At 48.5% G+C, this 16,677-nt stretch overlaps 1 protein-coding gene across 1 annotated transcript in view; it reads left to right on the top strand.

Annotated features, from left to right (window-relative positions):
• Positions 1 to 15,692, top strand: part of LHPP (phospholysine phosphohistidine inorganic pyrophosphate phosphatase) — a 72,707-nt gene extending 57,015 nt beyond the window's left edge. Inside the window, exon 7 of the mRNA XM_032116572.1 lies at positions 14,948 to 15,692. Coding sequence (XP_031972463.1) covers positions 14,948 to 15,038 — 91 coding nt within the window. The 3' untranslated portion in view covers positions 15,039 to 15,692. The remainder of the gene's footprint in view (positions 1 to 14,947) is intronic.
• The last annotated feature ends 985 nt before the right edge of the window (positions 15,693 to 16,677 follow it).

Raw genomic sequence — 16,677 nt, 5'->3', positions numbered from 1 at the left:
ATGCAAACCATATGATTGCAAAGCCCTGCTCCCCGTCCTTGTTTAAAATTACTCTCTCCTAAGCCTCCTCAACATCTGCCTGGCCTGGAAGTGCATTTTTCCCTGTGCTCAGTGAACACCTTGTGCTGGGACTAAAAGGTCTTTTTAAAAAAAACCCACTGTGCAACTGATGAAGTGTTTGCTAAGGATTAGGGGCGTGGTTAATATAAGCATTGAAAAAGGTCTCTGGCCACTGTCCTGTGTCACAGCGGCCTCACATTTCCTCTCCTCTGGAGACGGATGTACATCTGGTTTGAGTGGCTTTTGTCCTATTCCCTGGCCACAAAAGAAAAAGGAGTACTGGGCTTCCAAGGATGGAAAGTTATGCAGCGGCGCTAAATATATCAGTACTTCTTGGACCTGAACTTACCAAGATAGGCCATTCCAGCAACACTTCCAGCACGAGAGGCAAGGCTGCTCAGGGTTTTGTTTTGAAATAGGGAGGTACATCCACGTGTAAGGGTGGTGGCTCCGGGAGGGCTGGAGTGCAGGGCTGCCCTTGGGAAGCTGCCTCTTGTGGCTGGGCTGAGCCCCTGCGAGCCCTTGGATGTGTCTCCTCTTCCCCAGAGCGATCAAGTTACACGCCTTGAGCTTTGCCATAGTAGCAGAGGAAGGGGAGAGTACAAAGGTTATGGAAAACAAAACATTAATTTTCTTGACCAGATGTGTTAGAAGCAAAGTGCAGCTTTATTTATACCCACGGCATAGTGTCCATAAATCAGGGCTGCTCTCCAGCAAGGCATTTAATGAGAACAATTAAATGATTTCATGATGTACTCATTGTTACCGTCTGATAAACACCAGCACTCCCTCCAAGGAGCAGGACTTTTCAGTTGTAGCTTTTCATGAGGGAACGAGGTGTGGGGGGAAGCAAAGCCCTCAGCAGTGTCAGATGAGTTCTGCAAACCTCTCTGGGCACATCGTGTTGGGAGGATCCATCAGCTCAGCCCGAGCACGGAGCCTCATCACAGATTTCGATTAGGGACATGGGCTGCTGCCATGAGCAGCCTTTGGGCTTATGCAACACCTTTTGTAGAGAAAATGCCTGATCTGATCTCTCCTCCATCTGCCAGAGTAAATCACAGCATTGCTGTGGAGGTGGGTGCTGCTCCCCAGGCTTCCATGAGGCTGGACCCCCGCCCATGGTGCACGAGGAATCATGGATTGGTTTGGCCTGCAAGGGACCTTAAAGCTCATCTCATTCCCTGCCACGGGCAGGGACACCTTTCACTAGCCCAGGTTGCCCAGGGCCTGGAGCAGAAAGCTGGGGAGCTCCATGCACAGAGCCTGCCTGTCTCCCATCCTGTTCTAGGTATTGGTTGGAGTTCAAGCCAAAGGGATCATGCCCAATGCAGCATCCTGGAGGCTCCCTGCACCACTGGGGCTGTGTGGGTGACCCTGGGGCTTGTCCCCATGTGGTGAGGTGGGGCACAGGTCTATCTGCAGCCCTCTGGACCTTCCCCCAGATTTTCGGGCTGGAAGGGCTGAATCTGATGGCTGCACAGAGCCCCATGAGGCTCCTTTGTCACAGGCATAGCCAAGCACTAAAATCACAGGGATGGCTAATTTATGTGAGAAGGTTTTCTCTGAGTCAGTGGGGAGGACCTTGTGCCCAGAGCCTTGCCCCTCTCCAAGTTCTTCATTGCTAATCAGAGGCTGGATTCAGCAGCTCCCATTCTCTGGCACTTTCTGTCTCCATCAATAAAACTGGAGAGGCTCTTGCTTTACAACAAAGATGTTTATCTTGCCCGAAGTTGTGGGAAGCTGTAGGAGGCTGTCCTTTCTCACTGCAGCGCTCTAATGGGGTAAACAGTTGCTGTTACTTAGTTTCCAGCCAGATTTTTTTGAATGGGGGCTGGGAGGAGGATTCCTTAATTAATCCTTTGGGAAGGTGGTTGGGACTGTGGCTTGTTGTTCCGGGTTTGTATCTAACTAGCATCTCCCAGATGCAGAGTAGTGAAACCCAGGTCCAAATGTCACCTTGCTTTTCTGCATCCCTCTGATGGGTAATTTTTCTTCCTCCTTCAAGCCACCTGCCCCTTTCTCTAGGATGAAACTAGGTGGTCTTTAAGGTCCCTTCCAACCCAAACCATTCCATGGTTCTATGATTCTTCTTCCCCCAAAAGAAGGAAGTGCCCTTTCCTGGGGAGGAAACAGCTGTGTGTGAACGGCAGCATGGTTTAACATTGACTGGCTAATTATTAAATTCAGATATAAGCAATCATAAAACCTGCAGGGTACTGTATATATGATGAGCTGCTCAAGCAACTTATACCAAACACATGTGGTATTCTTAAATGTTCATTACTTTCTCAGGACATGCCCATTTGCAGGGACTTCAGACAACTCCAGGCTGCCTTGCTGTTTTTTCCATCCATGTGAAAGTATGAAATGTGAGTGAGGTGCATAAACAGGTCTGGAGGAAGGTTCTCCATTAGCTGCAGGTAGTAATTTATGGTGGGAAGGCAACAGGCAATTAAACTCTTTACATTGCTGAGCATTAATGTATAGTGCTGTAAGTTAGCACATTTCCTTTAATGTTTTACTTGATGAAGTCTCCCTCTTTATGATCCAGTAAAGCCCTTGCCACGCAAGGACTTGGGTGGTTTGTTTCAAAAAAATTCTTTATATATATTATACTTACATAGCACACACACACACACCCCCCAAGCCACTGCTTCGTTTTGGACTGAGAAAAAACAGCAGAGGATTGATCAGCCCTCCACGGATTGCTCTGTGCTGCCTTGAATGCAACTGGAAAGGGATTGGGTTATTGTTGGGTTGTTTTTAACTCCATAGACAAATATCTCCACCCTGAAATGCCTTTAGAATTGAGCAATATTTGCAGACCACAGCCTCGGCTGTCCCACCTCCAGTACAAAGTAGACCTTTGAAGTATTTTAAGTAGTAGATTTTCTCAAAGGTATCGAGCATGGTATGTAAATAAACTTCATTTAAGCCAGGTTGGGTTACAGAAGCACAGCTAAAACCAGTATTATGGGCTGTTCATTATGGGCTGTTCATTCTACAAAGCATCAGTCCTCACTTGATGCTAATGCAAAGGGTGGAAACTGGTCTCTGCCACAATGCTCAGATAAAAGCAAATACTGCAGATACCAAGAAGGTGAAGCAGTTGCCATGCCACTGCTCTTGTTTGTTTGGGGTTTTTCCTCCTCTGTTCTAAAGCTGTAAGTCTTTCTTGTTGATTTCATGGTTAAGAAATGTCCCAAGTTCAGCCTGATCCTAAGAAATGGGAAAGCCTTGTCAACTACACTGGAGGTGGAGAAGCCCCTGGGCACCCCTTTCATTCCCAGCCCACTTGGGCACCCTGCAGAGCCTGATCCTCGGCTTCTGGGTCTTGGAGCTCATGAAGAGCTGACTCAGAAACCATCTCAGCCCTACGAGGGTGAATGTGGCAAGGTCTGAAAGCAGCAGTGGTGCCTGGTGCTGTTCTGAGTGTGCCAGGTGTGGTACAAACTCATCCTGCTGGATGATTTTGTTGTTCCAGGCTGTGGTTTGCACGTGTGATAACAGCCAGCAATAAACTCCCATGGGAAATGTTCAGTCAGTCCCACAAAAACTAATTTATAAAAGCTATTTGGAGGTGGCCATAGTATTTATTAACCATTGTATTTATGAAAGTGAGAGCCAGGGACCGACAGAGAAAATGATGCTGGAGGGTGTGCAAGTTAGCACAGGACTCAGACCGAACCTGTGCAACTCCCTGAACTGAAACCAAGCATCCCAAATGCTTTACTGACCAAACCCAAGTATTCATCACTCAGTTGTTGCAAATTTGGGACTATCTATTTGACAGCATAGAGCAAAATCCCCGTTGACATGACTGGGAATTGGTATTTGACCAAACTCTTGGAAGGCTTCAGCTGGGGGTGGGCTCTGAGTCTGCACTGAGCACGCAGCAAGCAGGACACACGAGCAGCCTGCATCTGAGGAGCTGGAGCTCAGAGCTGGAAGGAAGCAGGTACAACCCTCAGCCTGTTCCCCGTGTCCAAGCAGAAGGCTGAGCGCCAGGAACGCGGGGCTCTAATCCCTACACCAACAATGTGACTTCAGCGCGCTTTCCGTAATCCATTCCTAAGCACGAGCCTAGATGTGGTTTGACACCTTGAAAAATGTGTTCACTGGCTTCCCTCCCGTGTCCTGCCTGGGTGGAAGAGAGCCAGGAGGAGGAGGAAGAGGCTGCAGCCATCCCTGCTGCCTCCCTGCAGCACTCTGGTTTCCAGGGCAGCGCTGCTGCACGTTTCCTGCAGCGCTTCCAAGGAGCCTGGGATCCTTGGGCGAAGCGCAGCCCGTAAACGCAGCATGTCCTCATCCTTTGAACAGCTTCCCACCTTTGTGAGCCTAATCTGCAGAGGACATCCTGCCTTCCTCTGCAGGGAGGCAGCCTGGCCTGAGGTCCCCATTGCCTATTGAAAAATAAAAGGGATCCAGTGTGGGCTGGCTATTGCTGGTCAATACAGAACTGCATTGTTTTCTGCTGGATTTAGGATCTTACTCCCCAGCGACCCCATTCAGTATCCTAGAGGCTGCAGGCATATGGCACAAGGTTCCTTCGTTACCTGCTCAACACCTCAGCAGATCTGGGTTTTTCCTTTCATCTGTGAAACAAAGCAAAAAGCAAAGCTGATCAGCTCCATCACTTCAGAGAACCATGGAATAGTTTGGATTGGAAGGGACCTCAAAGCCCATCTTGTTTCACCCCCTGCCATGGGCAGGGACACCTTCCACTGTCCCAAGTTGCTCCAAGCCCCATCCAACCTGGCCTTGAACACTTCCAGATATTGGTAAATCTATATCCCAAGCAAATGAAGTCTCGTTTCCTCGGCACTGTGGTCATGGAAGGGAAAGCAGGCAGACATTCAGGCCATGCAAACTTCCAAAGAGAAGATTACGAAGATCTCATTTACAGAGTGGCTTAAGCAAATGAGCCACAATTTGGAATAACTGTAGCAAAGTTTCTGCGTTAGAAAGGGCAGGAGTTTCTGAGGAGCAGGGCTGAGTTGTTTGGGTGGGCCATGCGTGCTCAGGTGTCTCTGAACCCTTCCAGAGGGCATAAATCGTGCACTGGAGGCAGAACTCCTGGGGTTTAGCCCAAATATAGATTCTCTTTTATTATATCAGTTCAGCATGAGCACATTTAGAAGCAGGTGGGTTCCTGACATCCTTGAGTGAGGTCGGATGTAATATTCCTATCTGGAATCTGGTCTGGAAAGAGAAGTCAGACAGACTCCGTGCCGTTGCCTTGTCCAGGCTGGACAACTGTGCAGACAAAAATATAAATTGTGCCTGAATTTTCCAGTGTAGGTGCTTTTTTGGCTTCCCACATGAGAAAGGTTTTGGAGCAGGGTGGTGCTGGTTCCCAACACGTGTCTGAGTTGGCTGTTCCTGCCCTTTGGAAGGAGAACTGGCTGCATGTCTGTCTGCTTGGGTTTCCTGGGAGTGGCACAGATAGCTCATAGTTTCATTCTCATTTAAAATTAAAGCTGATTTAGTGAGCAGCATCTGGAGACAAATATTATTCTCCTTAGGGTAGCTCAAATTCTTCTTCGGTGAGAAACAGTCTTTTAAAGCTGTAACTTGGAGTGTCTTGTCTCGAGGGTTGCATTATCAGTGCCAATCTGGCCTAATACTTTTAAAATCAAACTTCTCCAAACAGCATTTGAAACCTTAAATTAAGACTTCTTTCTTTTATAATCTGCAAAGCTCCTTTCTTGCTAGAATCTGCATCTGCCAGAGTCCTGTGACTTAAATCTCCATGAGATGCTTTGCAAATGCAGAAGCCAGCGTTCATTTTACACCTTTCATAGGGATTTTGTAAGTGATGTATTAAAGGAAAGCAATGAAATATTCTCTTAGGTTAAGGTCTTTAAAAGTATCTAACAGAGTAAGATGTCTGAGCACCACTGAGCTTTACATTCAACCCTTGAAATTAATCTTTCTCACTCCTGTGTAATATTAAGTCTGATTAATAGCTAATGCATCAGCTCCATTTAAGATGCACATCTGTTTGTGTGTGTGCACAAAGGAAATATTTATGTCCAAATTCTTTCTCAGGGGCGTTTAAAATTATTTTCTACTGAATTGAGTAAGGTCATCTGGCAAAGCTGAGCAGGTCATCAATAATTAATCCAAGCAGGCAGAGCTGAGTCTCAGGGTGCTTGCAAACACCCTGTTAGACTGGATAGTTTGGCAGAGCAGGGGCAATTCTCAGATTTTCTCAGAAAACAAGCAAATGTGCCTTTAACTTTTGAGGGGGAGAGGGAGGCTTTGCTTTTATTGGAAACAGCTGTGCTGTGCTTGCACTGCAGCACTTGGTGCATCCACATGTACAGTCAGAGCTTCTGGTCCCCCAGTGCACCCCAGCCCAGCCTGGGGGTCCTTGTGCTTACACCACCATGCCTGGCATCGTTGGCTCATTTCCACCATATGCTCACAGCCTGCAGGAACACAAGGGGTTGGATTTATCTCACTAAACTTTATCTAAACTTTATTAAAAGTTAGACAGATTCTTTACACCTAACTCTGGCTGTCTGAGAGCTGGCTCTGGGATATGAGCTTGTCATCTGGTTTAAATAGAGTCAGTAGGGAAAAGAATCATCTCTTCCAGGGGTTATTTCCTATCCAGACTTGTTATCTAAGAAACTGGGATGAACATGGGATGAATGAGAAGGGGGGAAAAAAGCTGATGAAGGGTCTGGAGCACGAGTCCGATGAGAAGCAGCTGAGGGAGCTGGGAAAAGGGCTCAGCCTGGAGAAAAGGAGCTCAGGGGGGACCTTGTGGCTCTGCACAAGTCCCTGACAGGAGGGGGCAGCCGGGGGGGTCGGGCTCTGCTGCCAGGGAACAGGGACAGGAGGAGAGGGAATGGCCTCAGGCTGGGACAGGAGAGGGTCAGGTTGGACATCAGGAGCAATTTCTTCATGGAAAGGGCAGTCCAGGGCAGTGGTGGAGTCCCCATCCCCAGAGGGATTTAAGGGACCTGTGGATGTGGCACTTGGGGATGTGGGTCAGTGGTGGCCTTGGCAGTGCTGGGGGAACAGTTGGACTCAATGATCTCAGAGACCTTTTCAACCTAAACAATTCTATGGTTCTGTGTATACTTTTCCCTTTCCCCACAGAGGGACCTGTCTGTCCTGAGCAGGAGGCTCCTGAAGAGGTTCAGGTGACCAGCCTGGGCACAGCATCTTGGTTTTGGATAGACAGCTTTGGATGAAATGGGTCTGGGCCAGCCCGATGGGAAACCCCAGGTGACTGAGGGTGAATGTGCACCTCTGGCTGTTCTGGTTGGCCTGACAGAGTAGGTTGAACAAATATTACCAATGCACTCCATCACTGCATAAGATGGATTGAAATGGTTTCCATGGGGCTGAGGATGGCAGTCCCTGATGCAGTAACTCCTTTCCACCTCTGTCTTCTCAGGAATCAAATCCAGTATCTATCACCCAGCATGGAGCCAGGCTTTTGAGCCACGGTGGCTTCACCTTTGGATTCAGGCTTGGGTGGGACCACAGCAGCTCAGATCCCACAGGGTACCTGGATTGTGGGCAGAGAAGAAGGGACCAGAGCCCCTTGAGGCAGAAGGGGCTGGTTGGGTGTCCCTCCATCCTGTGCCCACCAGGTTCCAGCTCTCCCTGCTGTACCAGCTGTTCCCAGGACACGTGTGCAGCTGTTTTGGGACAAGCAGGCTGGGAACCAGTCCAAAGCCAGATCAGGCACGTGTGCTGCTCCCTCTCCTCCACCATAACGCTGGTATGCACACTTTTAATGCCTGGCCCCTGCTGAACTGCTCTGGCTGTGCAAGATGAGAGAGCTCTGCAGTTTTGACAGGAAAATTGCTGCCCAGATGCCAGAACACCAGTGCTCTGCTTGTTTAAATATTTGTTCAAACCAGCTTGACTTTCAAGTGCATTTTTCCATGAAGGATTTTGGAGGTAGGGGAAAGAAGTCAGTACTAATAAAGTCTCATGCTCTGGTGTAATGACATGAGAGCAGTTAGCCAGGAGTACCCTCTGTCCCGGCAGCAGCGGTTCACATCACGTCTCCCCATCACTATCCTGCCTTCCTTCGTGCCTGTTTCTTACTGTATGGATCTCTATATGTCCTCTCCACAGACTTTCAGGACTTTTAATCTCCCGAGCTCTTAATCTGGCATGTTCACATGTGCTGGGTTTCCTGAGAGAGAAAACAAATAGGGATGGGCGGAGGAAAACGCTGCCGTCATCGGCTTCCTCAGCACTGTGTGTTCAGAGACTGGAGGGTGCACTGCATCCTGCAGAAATGCCAGGAGCTGGGGTTGTTCAAGGGTTAATTTGCAATCACCACGAGTAAATGTCATGCCTGTGGAGAGTGGTGTGGGAAATGCTTGTGCTGACTCTCTCCCAAGCTTTGTATGTGATACCCACAGAATTTTGCTCCTGCCAGCCTCCGGCTCCTGATCTGTTCTCTCACCTCTGCTCCTTTAACTTCTGTGTTTTGACAAAGTCCCACTTGCTCTCCCTAAACCTCTTCATATCTGCAGTTACAATCCCCATTTCCAACCTATTCCTTGCTTCCCAAAGTGATGTCCTGCACCAGATCTTGGCAGTTCAAAAAAAACCTGGTGGAAAACGTGGTAGAGCAGAGTGCATCAGGGACACCAAGTGCTCCTCATGCACCTCCTCTAGCCCTTCCAGAGCTCTCAGCAGCCTCTTCTATGCAGTCATTTCTGGAATTGTGTATCTGAGATCTTTGGTTAGAGCATCTCCATGCAGCCAACTGATTAGAAACAAACTAATTGCAATTAAACAACACTTCCAACTAAATTTTCAGCATGTGTACGTTTGGAAAGTACAAGTGTTTGCCCCAAGAAACATCTTGAAATGCAAAAAAACGCAAAAAAAAAATGGATCTGGGGAATGGCAACCTTCCAGTGCCTAAAGGGGCTGCAGGAGAGCTGGAGAGGGAATTTGGACAGGGGCATGGAGTGACAGGACAAGAGGGAATGGCTTCCCACAGCCAGAGGGCAGGGTTGGATATGATACTGGGAAGGAATTCTCCCCTGTGAGGGCGGTGGGGCCCTGGCACAGGGTGCCCAGAGAAGCTGTGGCTGCCCCTGGATCCCTGGAAGTGTCCAAGGCCAGGTTGGATGGGGCTTGGAGCACTCTGGGCTAGTGGAAGGTGTCCCTGCCCATGGAATGAGATGATCTGTAAGGTCCTTTCTAAGACAAACCATTCTGTGATTCTGTGATTTCTAGCATTTAGCAATTTCATTTTATTTTATTTTTAGGTAAACTATGAAGAAAGATAACTCCCTATGCCCTCAATATTTTCTACATGTTGAGATACATTGCCTGAAGAAGTGTTGTACTTAAGCTGCTTTATTCTGCTCAGTTACAACTGCAGCAGTTTAACATAAATGGGAACAATTAAGTCACAAGCCCAAGACTTCCTTCAGGTGTTAGCAAACAATTTGGCTGTAATTTCTACCCCTTTGTGGATGCTTGAATTTAAATGAGTCACAATTAAACACAATTAGTGGCGTGTGAAGTTTTGGGAGGCAAGAGAAGAGCAGTGGAAGATGCTGGTTTGCTCTGACACTGGTTTGCTTTGCTTGGAGCTCTCCAAAATCCAGTTTTTTAACCACAAAAGCCTCTCTTCCTACTGCAGGGAGAGCTGTCTGTGACATGAGAGGCGTCCAGGTATGGGGTTCCCTGGAGTTCTGAGAGCTGCTCCAGCCATAGATGCTGTTACTGACTTTGGTGTAGGTTTGTCTCTCACTGTATGTTCAGGAAATGTGCTTTGCAACCATCCCTCAGCTGTCCATCAGTGACCTGTCACTGTGATTTATCTGGGGTTTCAGTGCCAAACCGATTAAATTGCATGTTTCACCCAAAAAAAAAAAAAGACTTTCACTCGTGGCACTAAGTCTAATTATTGCATCTGTCCAAATCAACCAGCAAAGGTTACAGTGTCTGTTTGCCTTCCTCATAAAGAAAACCTTGTTAAACCCAGTCTCGCATGTTTTACAGCCGTGGTAAGAGCCCCTGAAGAATATGCTGTCAGGAGAAATGGTCTCAGGCTTTTTTATCTCATTTTATGGAGCAGGAGTTGGTGCTGTTTAATCAGGGAGTTAGTGGGAAGCCTGAATGGTGACACAGAGATGCCTTGGTCAAACAGAGGGTGAGCTGTGGGGTGGGGTTTGCTGTGCGACAGAAGGTGGTGCTGCTGGGGAGCTCAGTGGGACAGCAGCGTTGGGATCAGGTTTGCCAAATGACTGCAGCTCCGTGGCACTGGAATGTGGTATCGTTTGTGTTTTTCAGATACACTTTGGTGCCTTGCTTTGGCCCTGCTTGGTGTTTTCCCTACCCACCCCAATTTCTAGAGGGCTGTGTAAGAGCTAATTTTAACCTGTGGTACCGATCAGGTGTTGATCAATCCCCATCTGCTCTCACTCTCCCAAGTCAAGTTTCAGCAGGTCTCAGATTGAGCTGGATCCCGACCCTGTTCCCATCCCTGTGGCCATGACTGTCCATGTCAGCTACCTCCACCTGGGCTTTCAGCAGTTAAATATTTTGCCCATGCAGTAATCCAGCTGTTTCCTTTTTGTTCCCCATGTTTTGTTGGAGAAGAGCACAAGTGAGGCTCTGAGAAGGCCATTCCAACCAGTATGTGAAGTTTCCTAGGACAGCATGAGGGGCAGACCTGGAGGTCAGACATCCTGGTGGGATGGTTGGCTCCCAGCTCGTAGGACCCAGCCACATTCCACGCTCTGCAGGTCCAATCCCCTTTCCAGCAGTGATTCCCCACAAAAGTGCCATTGTAACTGGCTGACAGCACCATCCAAATCCTCTCTTCAACCCACAGACCACACCTGGAATCCCAACTGGTGTGGGAAACAAGAATTAACTCAAAGTCTATGGATTTAGGGCCATCTTTCTGCGTATCATCTTCCCTGTATTTGCTTCAAAGACTCCCAGTAGTTCCTGAAAGGACCAGGCAAGCCAGCACAGATCCCTTCATCCCTCAGAGATGTTCAGCTGCATCTGGCTGAACCATCCCAGAAAATTGCACAGAAGTTGGAGCAACTCAAGCTATCAATTCCTGACAGCTGAGTCTAGCCAGGGAATCCAGCCTGTCAGGACAGACTTATCCAAGTGGAAATCTGACCCACAGTAAGGGAACCTTCTTACTCTTGCAGAAGCAGATTTTTCAAATCAGCTGCTTACAATTTGGTTTTATGCTTCATCAGGAGGAAGCCATCACTTTTTAAAAGTCAATCGTTCTGATACTGGAGTTTCCCTGATAGCTGGAGCTTCTCCTCCCAAGTGACGAGTTAAAATTGCAGAGCCAGTTTCCTGCAGCACCCTGCTGCTTCCTGATGCCTCCAAGTGCAGCATTGATCTGAACTAACATTCAGTATGGGCTGAGGGTCTGGCTCAGAGCACAAGGGGCCACAGAGCTGCTCAGCTGCTGCAGCCCTCACAGTGATAAATGGCCCCTGGAAGAGGAGGATGTTTTGTCATCTCCTGAGGAGGATTTGATGGACACGAGTAACTGGAGCCTCAGGACCACTGAGTTGCATCATGTTAAAAATAGTTCATATTGTTAATGTGCTGTGATGCACCGGTCCTGTTGGGTGGCTTTTCTTTTGAAGAACATGTTCTCCCTAATCCTGACATTACCCTGTGTCCCTCCCCTTAGGGACCAGGAAGGACCACCCTGGATTTCACAGGGATCCTGTGCTAAGCCACTCCTTTCCCTGACCCCTTTGTATGCCAGCGAGGTGGACACCAAAGGCAGTGCAGAAGTGAAGTGCCACATTTCACCGTGCCACGGCCAATTTGGGCTGGAAAATTGTGTGCAAATCCAGGCTGTGGTGCTCAGCCACTCCAAGGAGTCCTGCTCTACGGAAGAGAGTGTTTCCCAGGGCTGTAGCTGATTTTTCACAGGCGAGTTTGTGCACTGGCCAGCAGTGCTGACAGCTCAATGTTCAGCTGCAGTATATAATTTTCTGTCATTTTGATTTATGCTCTTCTCTGCAGCCAGAGTCCCATGTGAGAAAAAAAATCGGAAGGAGCCTATCCTAAAGTTAGCTCAATGCTAACTTCTTCAACTGACCTAGCAAATTAAAGATATTTTTAGATGGTTGTGTTTTTTGTTGGTTTTTTTTTTTTATTCTTTCTGGAATATGAAAGAAGAAAGTATTAAAAAGTAACCTCCACTGTCAGTTCTGTGACCTGCAGTTGCCATAGGGTTGTTGTCACTGAGAGAGAAGCCAAGCTGGGCCCGTGAGACCAAGATCTGCTCTTGGCTCAAGCTTCCACCTGCACCCAATGACCTTGTCCAGGGAGGCTCTGACGTACCAAAGCAATGCCCAGAACATCAGGGCCAAGCTCCAGAGCACTGCTCCACCTCAGGGCATCTTAAGACTCTCAGTGGCTGGGGCTTTTCCTGGGAAAAAGCCCAAATTCCCCAGAGAGGAGACTGATGTAGAGCCATAGTCTCTGCTCCCTCTGGACAACAGAATAAGGGCTCATCCTCCAGCATCTTGGGTTTGCTCGGAGGTTTTATGGTACAGCTCTCTCTTTGCCTCACTTCTGGCACCCAGATTTGGACTCCTGAGCTGTTTTGCTGCACTTGGAGCTTTGTTTCTTGGCATTAGAGTTTGGGGATTATTGCTTGCAGTTCCCTTTCGTCAGATGCTTCAAGAGCAGCTCTGAGCCAGAAGGGGGAACAAACCCATCCCTCGGCTGTTTTTGTGAGCCACAAAATGCCTGTGAGACAAAGGAAGGGGCCACATGAAACAGGAATTGGGGTGGCACTGACAGGGACAAAAGCTCCACACACAGCCCTAGGAAAAGGCAGGAGAGCAGGGAAGTGTGTTTATTCCAGCTGTCTGCTTTCCTACAGAGTTCAGACAACTTTATTTATTGTGTTTTAATATTAACTTCAGTGGAGCCAGGAGTGTGTTGTGATCCCAGGGTATTCGGGCAAATGGGTAAAAATACCTTATTTCATGTATATATATATATACATACACACAAACCCTTTTCACAGGACACAGTGTATACAGGGCTTTTCTTTGATGACTGGCGTTTAGCAGCTGAGTTACAGATGGATTTCTGTGTCGTCAGCACAGATATTAATCACAAAATCCTTTTAATAGATCAAAGAGTGCTGTGTAATTGAAAATTTCTTGTAGAAGCGTTCGTTTCAAGCAGCCCTTAAAATTTTCTCATAGTGTGTAATCTAGGAAAGGAACATTTTTCAGGGTGTAAAATGCAAAGAGAAGGTTTGTTCCTTGCTTTATATATTTCTCCACTCAAATGAAGGATTAGTGACAAGAAATTGATGTTTTACTGTATGCCCAAAGTTTTTTTTGTGTTCATCAAAGCCACTTGGTTAAATCAGGAGTGAGCAATAATCACCACTGAAGGGATGGATACATGCTGGATTTTTACTTGCTTTATGTTTGAAGGTTTTTCTCCATCAGCAAACTCTTTTTCAGTTGAGAAAAGCCTCAGAAAATCATAATTGTTATTCTCATTGATCCCTAGCCTGTAACAAGATAGCATTTGGCTGTTTAAAGAAAGACCCATCCACCTTTTAAGTAAGATGCAGAGTCTGTTTCATGGAGCCTGGTGCTGGGCATGGCTTTGCAGGTGACACAAGGAAAGATGAACATCAGCTGAAAATACAAAAATATTTTATTTTTCCTAGTTCATACTGCAACTTTGCAGCAAGTAAAGCCTCAAGCACACAGTGTGGGCTTCCAGAAGAGGCCATGCCTTTGTGAGGAGCTCATGTGCTTGGACGTGAGGAGCACAGCTGAGACAAGAGCAGGAAGGAAACAGCTCTGGGGAGCTTCAGTGCTGGGACTGAAGAAATGATCTGGTGCTTGTACAGACAAGTGCTCACCAAATTCTGCACATCATTAATAATAATAATTAATAATAATAATCTCTCTGCCTCCCCTGCATCCAATGGGAAATGCATCTTCCCCACGGGGAGGCTGTGCTAAATAAAGGTTTGCCTTTCCCAGGGAGCAGGAGAGGTGGGAGGTGGACACTGGGCTCCCATCTCTCTCCCAAAGGAAGGTCATTAAGCATATAAAGTACATATGTTTTCCCTTCAGCAGCTGTTGGCTTTCTCAGCCCAAGAGCCATAACAGGACCATGAGGTTTGGAAAACTTCTGCTTCCCACATCTACCCCCCTCCCCATCAGCACTGCTGCTGAATCAGCAAAATGGGATTGTGCAGCTGCACCTCGTTAGCTCAGTGCCGCTAATTAAGTATTGGCAAAAAAATGGCTTCAAGGCACTCTGCTTTGGGGTGGTGACTTGGTGGAGGGTGAGACTGAGCCTTCTCCTGGTGGTGTTTCCAGCTGCCACTGGTGAGTCTTCAAGAGATGGTGGTCCTGCAAAATTAAACCCTGACAGAACCTTCCTTTTCACTGGAAGGATGTGAAGACCTTCTGTGTCTCGAGGGAAGGGAATTGTTCTTTTCTTTACCTATTTCTTGACAAAAACCATGGGAGAATAATTATTTGTAATTTTGTAGGGTCCCAGGCTTGCACTGAGGTGTCCTTACAGCGATCCGTGTCTGGATGAAGAAGTGCAGTGCATTGACTTGGATTAGTTAATTAACTAATTGGGGGTTCTCTTCCAGTTGAGGCTTTGCAAAGTTTAGCCCAGCTCATTTGCACAAAGGACATAGGATCTACCTGGGCAGGTGGGAAAGACCTGTGTGTAGGAGAGAGAAAGGGGAAAATAAACAGAAGAGGGAGGAATGTGAACCTCAGGGGTGCTCCATGGGCGCTGCCTGGGCTCTGTGGGCAGCAGGATGGCCAGGGACCTGGGGCCTGTTTGGGATCCTGCCCCTGCTCAGCCGTGTCCCTCTGTCTCCTTCCAGGCCTTCCGATGAAAACCACCCCGAGGTGAAGCCTGACGCCTACGTGAACAACCTGGCTGAGGCTGTGGACATCATCCTCCAGCAGCTGTAAATCCCAGCAGGAGCAGGGATGAGCCCTCACGGGCAGCCCCTCCGTGGAACCACTTCATCCTCTCCCAGCTCCACCTCACCGTAGTGAGCCCAGCGCAGCCTTGCCCAGGGTGGTGGGCAGCCGCCTGCTGAAACATTTCATGTAGTGGTTCTAAAATGACCTACTGACCTCATCCAAGGGAGCACCAAACCTGCTGTCCTCTGGCCAGTCTTGAATGTCCTGAGGCCCCTTGGTGCCTGTGAGGGGCCTCAGCCTCCTTGGGGTGATGCTGGGGAGCTGTTCCCCCTTTTTATCTTTGCTCACACTGGGGACCCAGCCTGGAGGTGGGAAATGGGGGAACGCAGGCACCCCCTCATGGATGGATTTACCTGCTTAACCCACATGTCCTGAACCTTTTGGAGTGCCTGAGATGGGATGAGGGATGTCCTTGGGGGCGATGCAGGCCACCAAGGCCCGGGGTCCTGTGTGTGCCTTGGGTGGCACAGAAACCCTGGGGAGGGGAACAGCCCCACATGCCTTGGCAAGGCAGTAACCGTGGTTCTGCCAGGATTAGCCCGTCTGGAACAGCCCTGGGTGAGGGCACAGGAATCAAGTAACACATTAGGGACTAAATGCACCATCCTGTCAGGAATAAACCCTGTCCTTTGGATCTGGCCTGTTTGTCGTTGTGTTCAGTGGGATCAGCACTGGCAGGGATGTTTACAGGACCTGAAATGCTTTTCCCTACCTGGAAAAGCTGGAAAAGGCCATGGGACCGATGGGCTTTGCTTTCCCTCTGTGGAGGGGGGTCTTGTGAGCAGCCATGGCTGTGTGGGAGGGGATGTGGGTTTCCTGTATCTCTCCCCATTAAAATCCTGGATGTGCAGTCAGGGGCTCCCCTGTGCCAGGGAGCTGTCAGAGCTGAGTCAGACACAGCTCCAGCTGAAAACTGACTTTTCACAAGGGCATGTAGTGATAGAACAAGGGGGAATGGCTTCAGAGGGGTAGGTTTAGATGGGATATTAGGAAGAAATTGTTCCCTGTGAGGGTGCTGAGGCCCTGGGACAGGGTGCCCAGAGAAGCTGTGGCTGCCCCTGGATCCCTGGAAATGTCCAAGGCCAGACTGGACTGGGCTTGGAGCCACCTGGGACAGTGGAAGGTGTCTCTGCCCATGGCAGGGATGGAACAGGATGAGCTTTAAGGTCCCTTCCAGCCCAAACCATTCTGGGATTCCAGGATTCTGTACTCACTCAGCACCCCCTGGGACTGATCCTGCCCCGCATTCCTGCTGAGAATCTGCTGCACCAGCTCAGCTCCAGCTCAGCCCCCTCCTGCTGCCAGCAGCGCTTAGCACATCCAGTGCTAGGACAGGAATGAGATTTGCCTTTTCTTTCCTAATCAGAATTAGGATTTCTAAAAGGAGCTGCTCCCTGCCTCCTGGCATCGCAGCCCTTCCCTGGGGATTTTAGTTTCTCTCCCTGTCAGTTTTGCAGTGCAGCTGTTGCAGTATGTGTGGTAACATCTGGCCATGCTGCACCTGGCAAGAGCACGGAAGGGGCTCAAAATGGGGCAAAAAATTAAAGATTAAGAGTTGCTCCATCAAGTCCTCTGCCCACCCTCACTGACACATGGTAGTGTTTGCAAGGATCACCTTTTAGAG

The sequence above is a fragment of the Corvus moneduloides genome, chromosome 8 (assembly GCF_009650955.1).
Source record: "Corvus moneduloides isolate bCorMon1 chromosome 8, bCorMon1.pri, whole genome shotgun sequence".
Classification (NCBI taxonomy): Eukaryota; Metazoa; Chordata; class Aves; order Passeriformes; family Corvidae; genus Corvus; species Corvus moneduloides.
The sequence above is the reverse complement of the archived record's forward strand: the minus strand, read 5'-3'. Positions and strand labels throughout refer to the sequence as shown.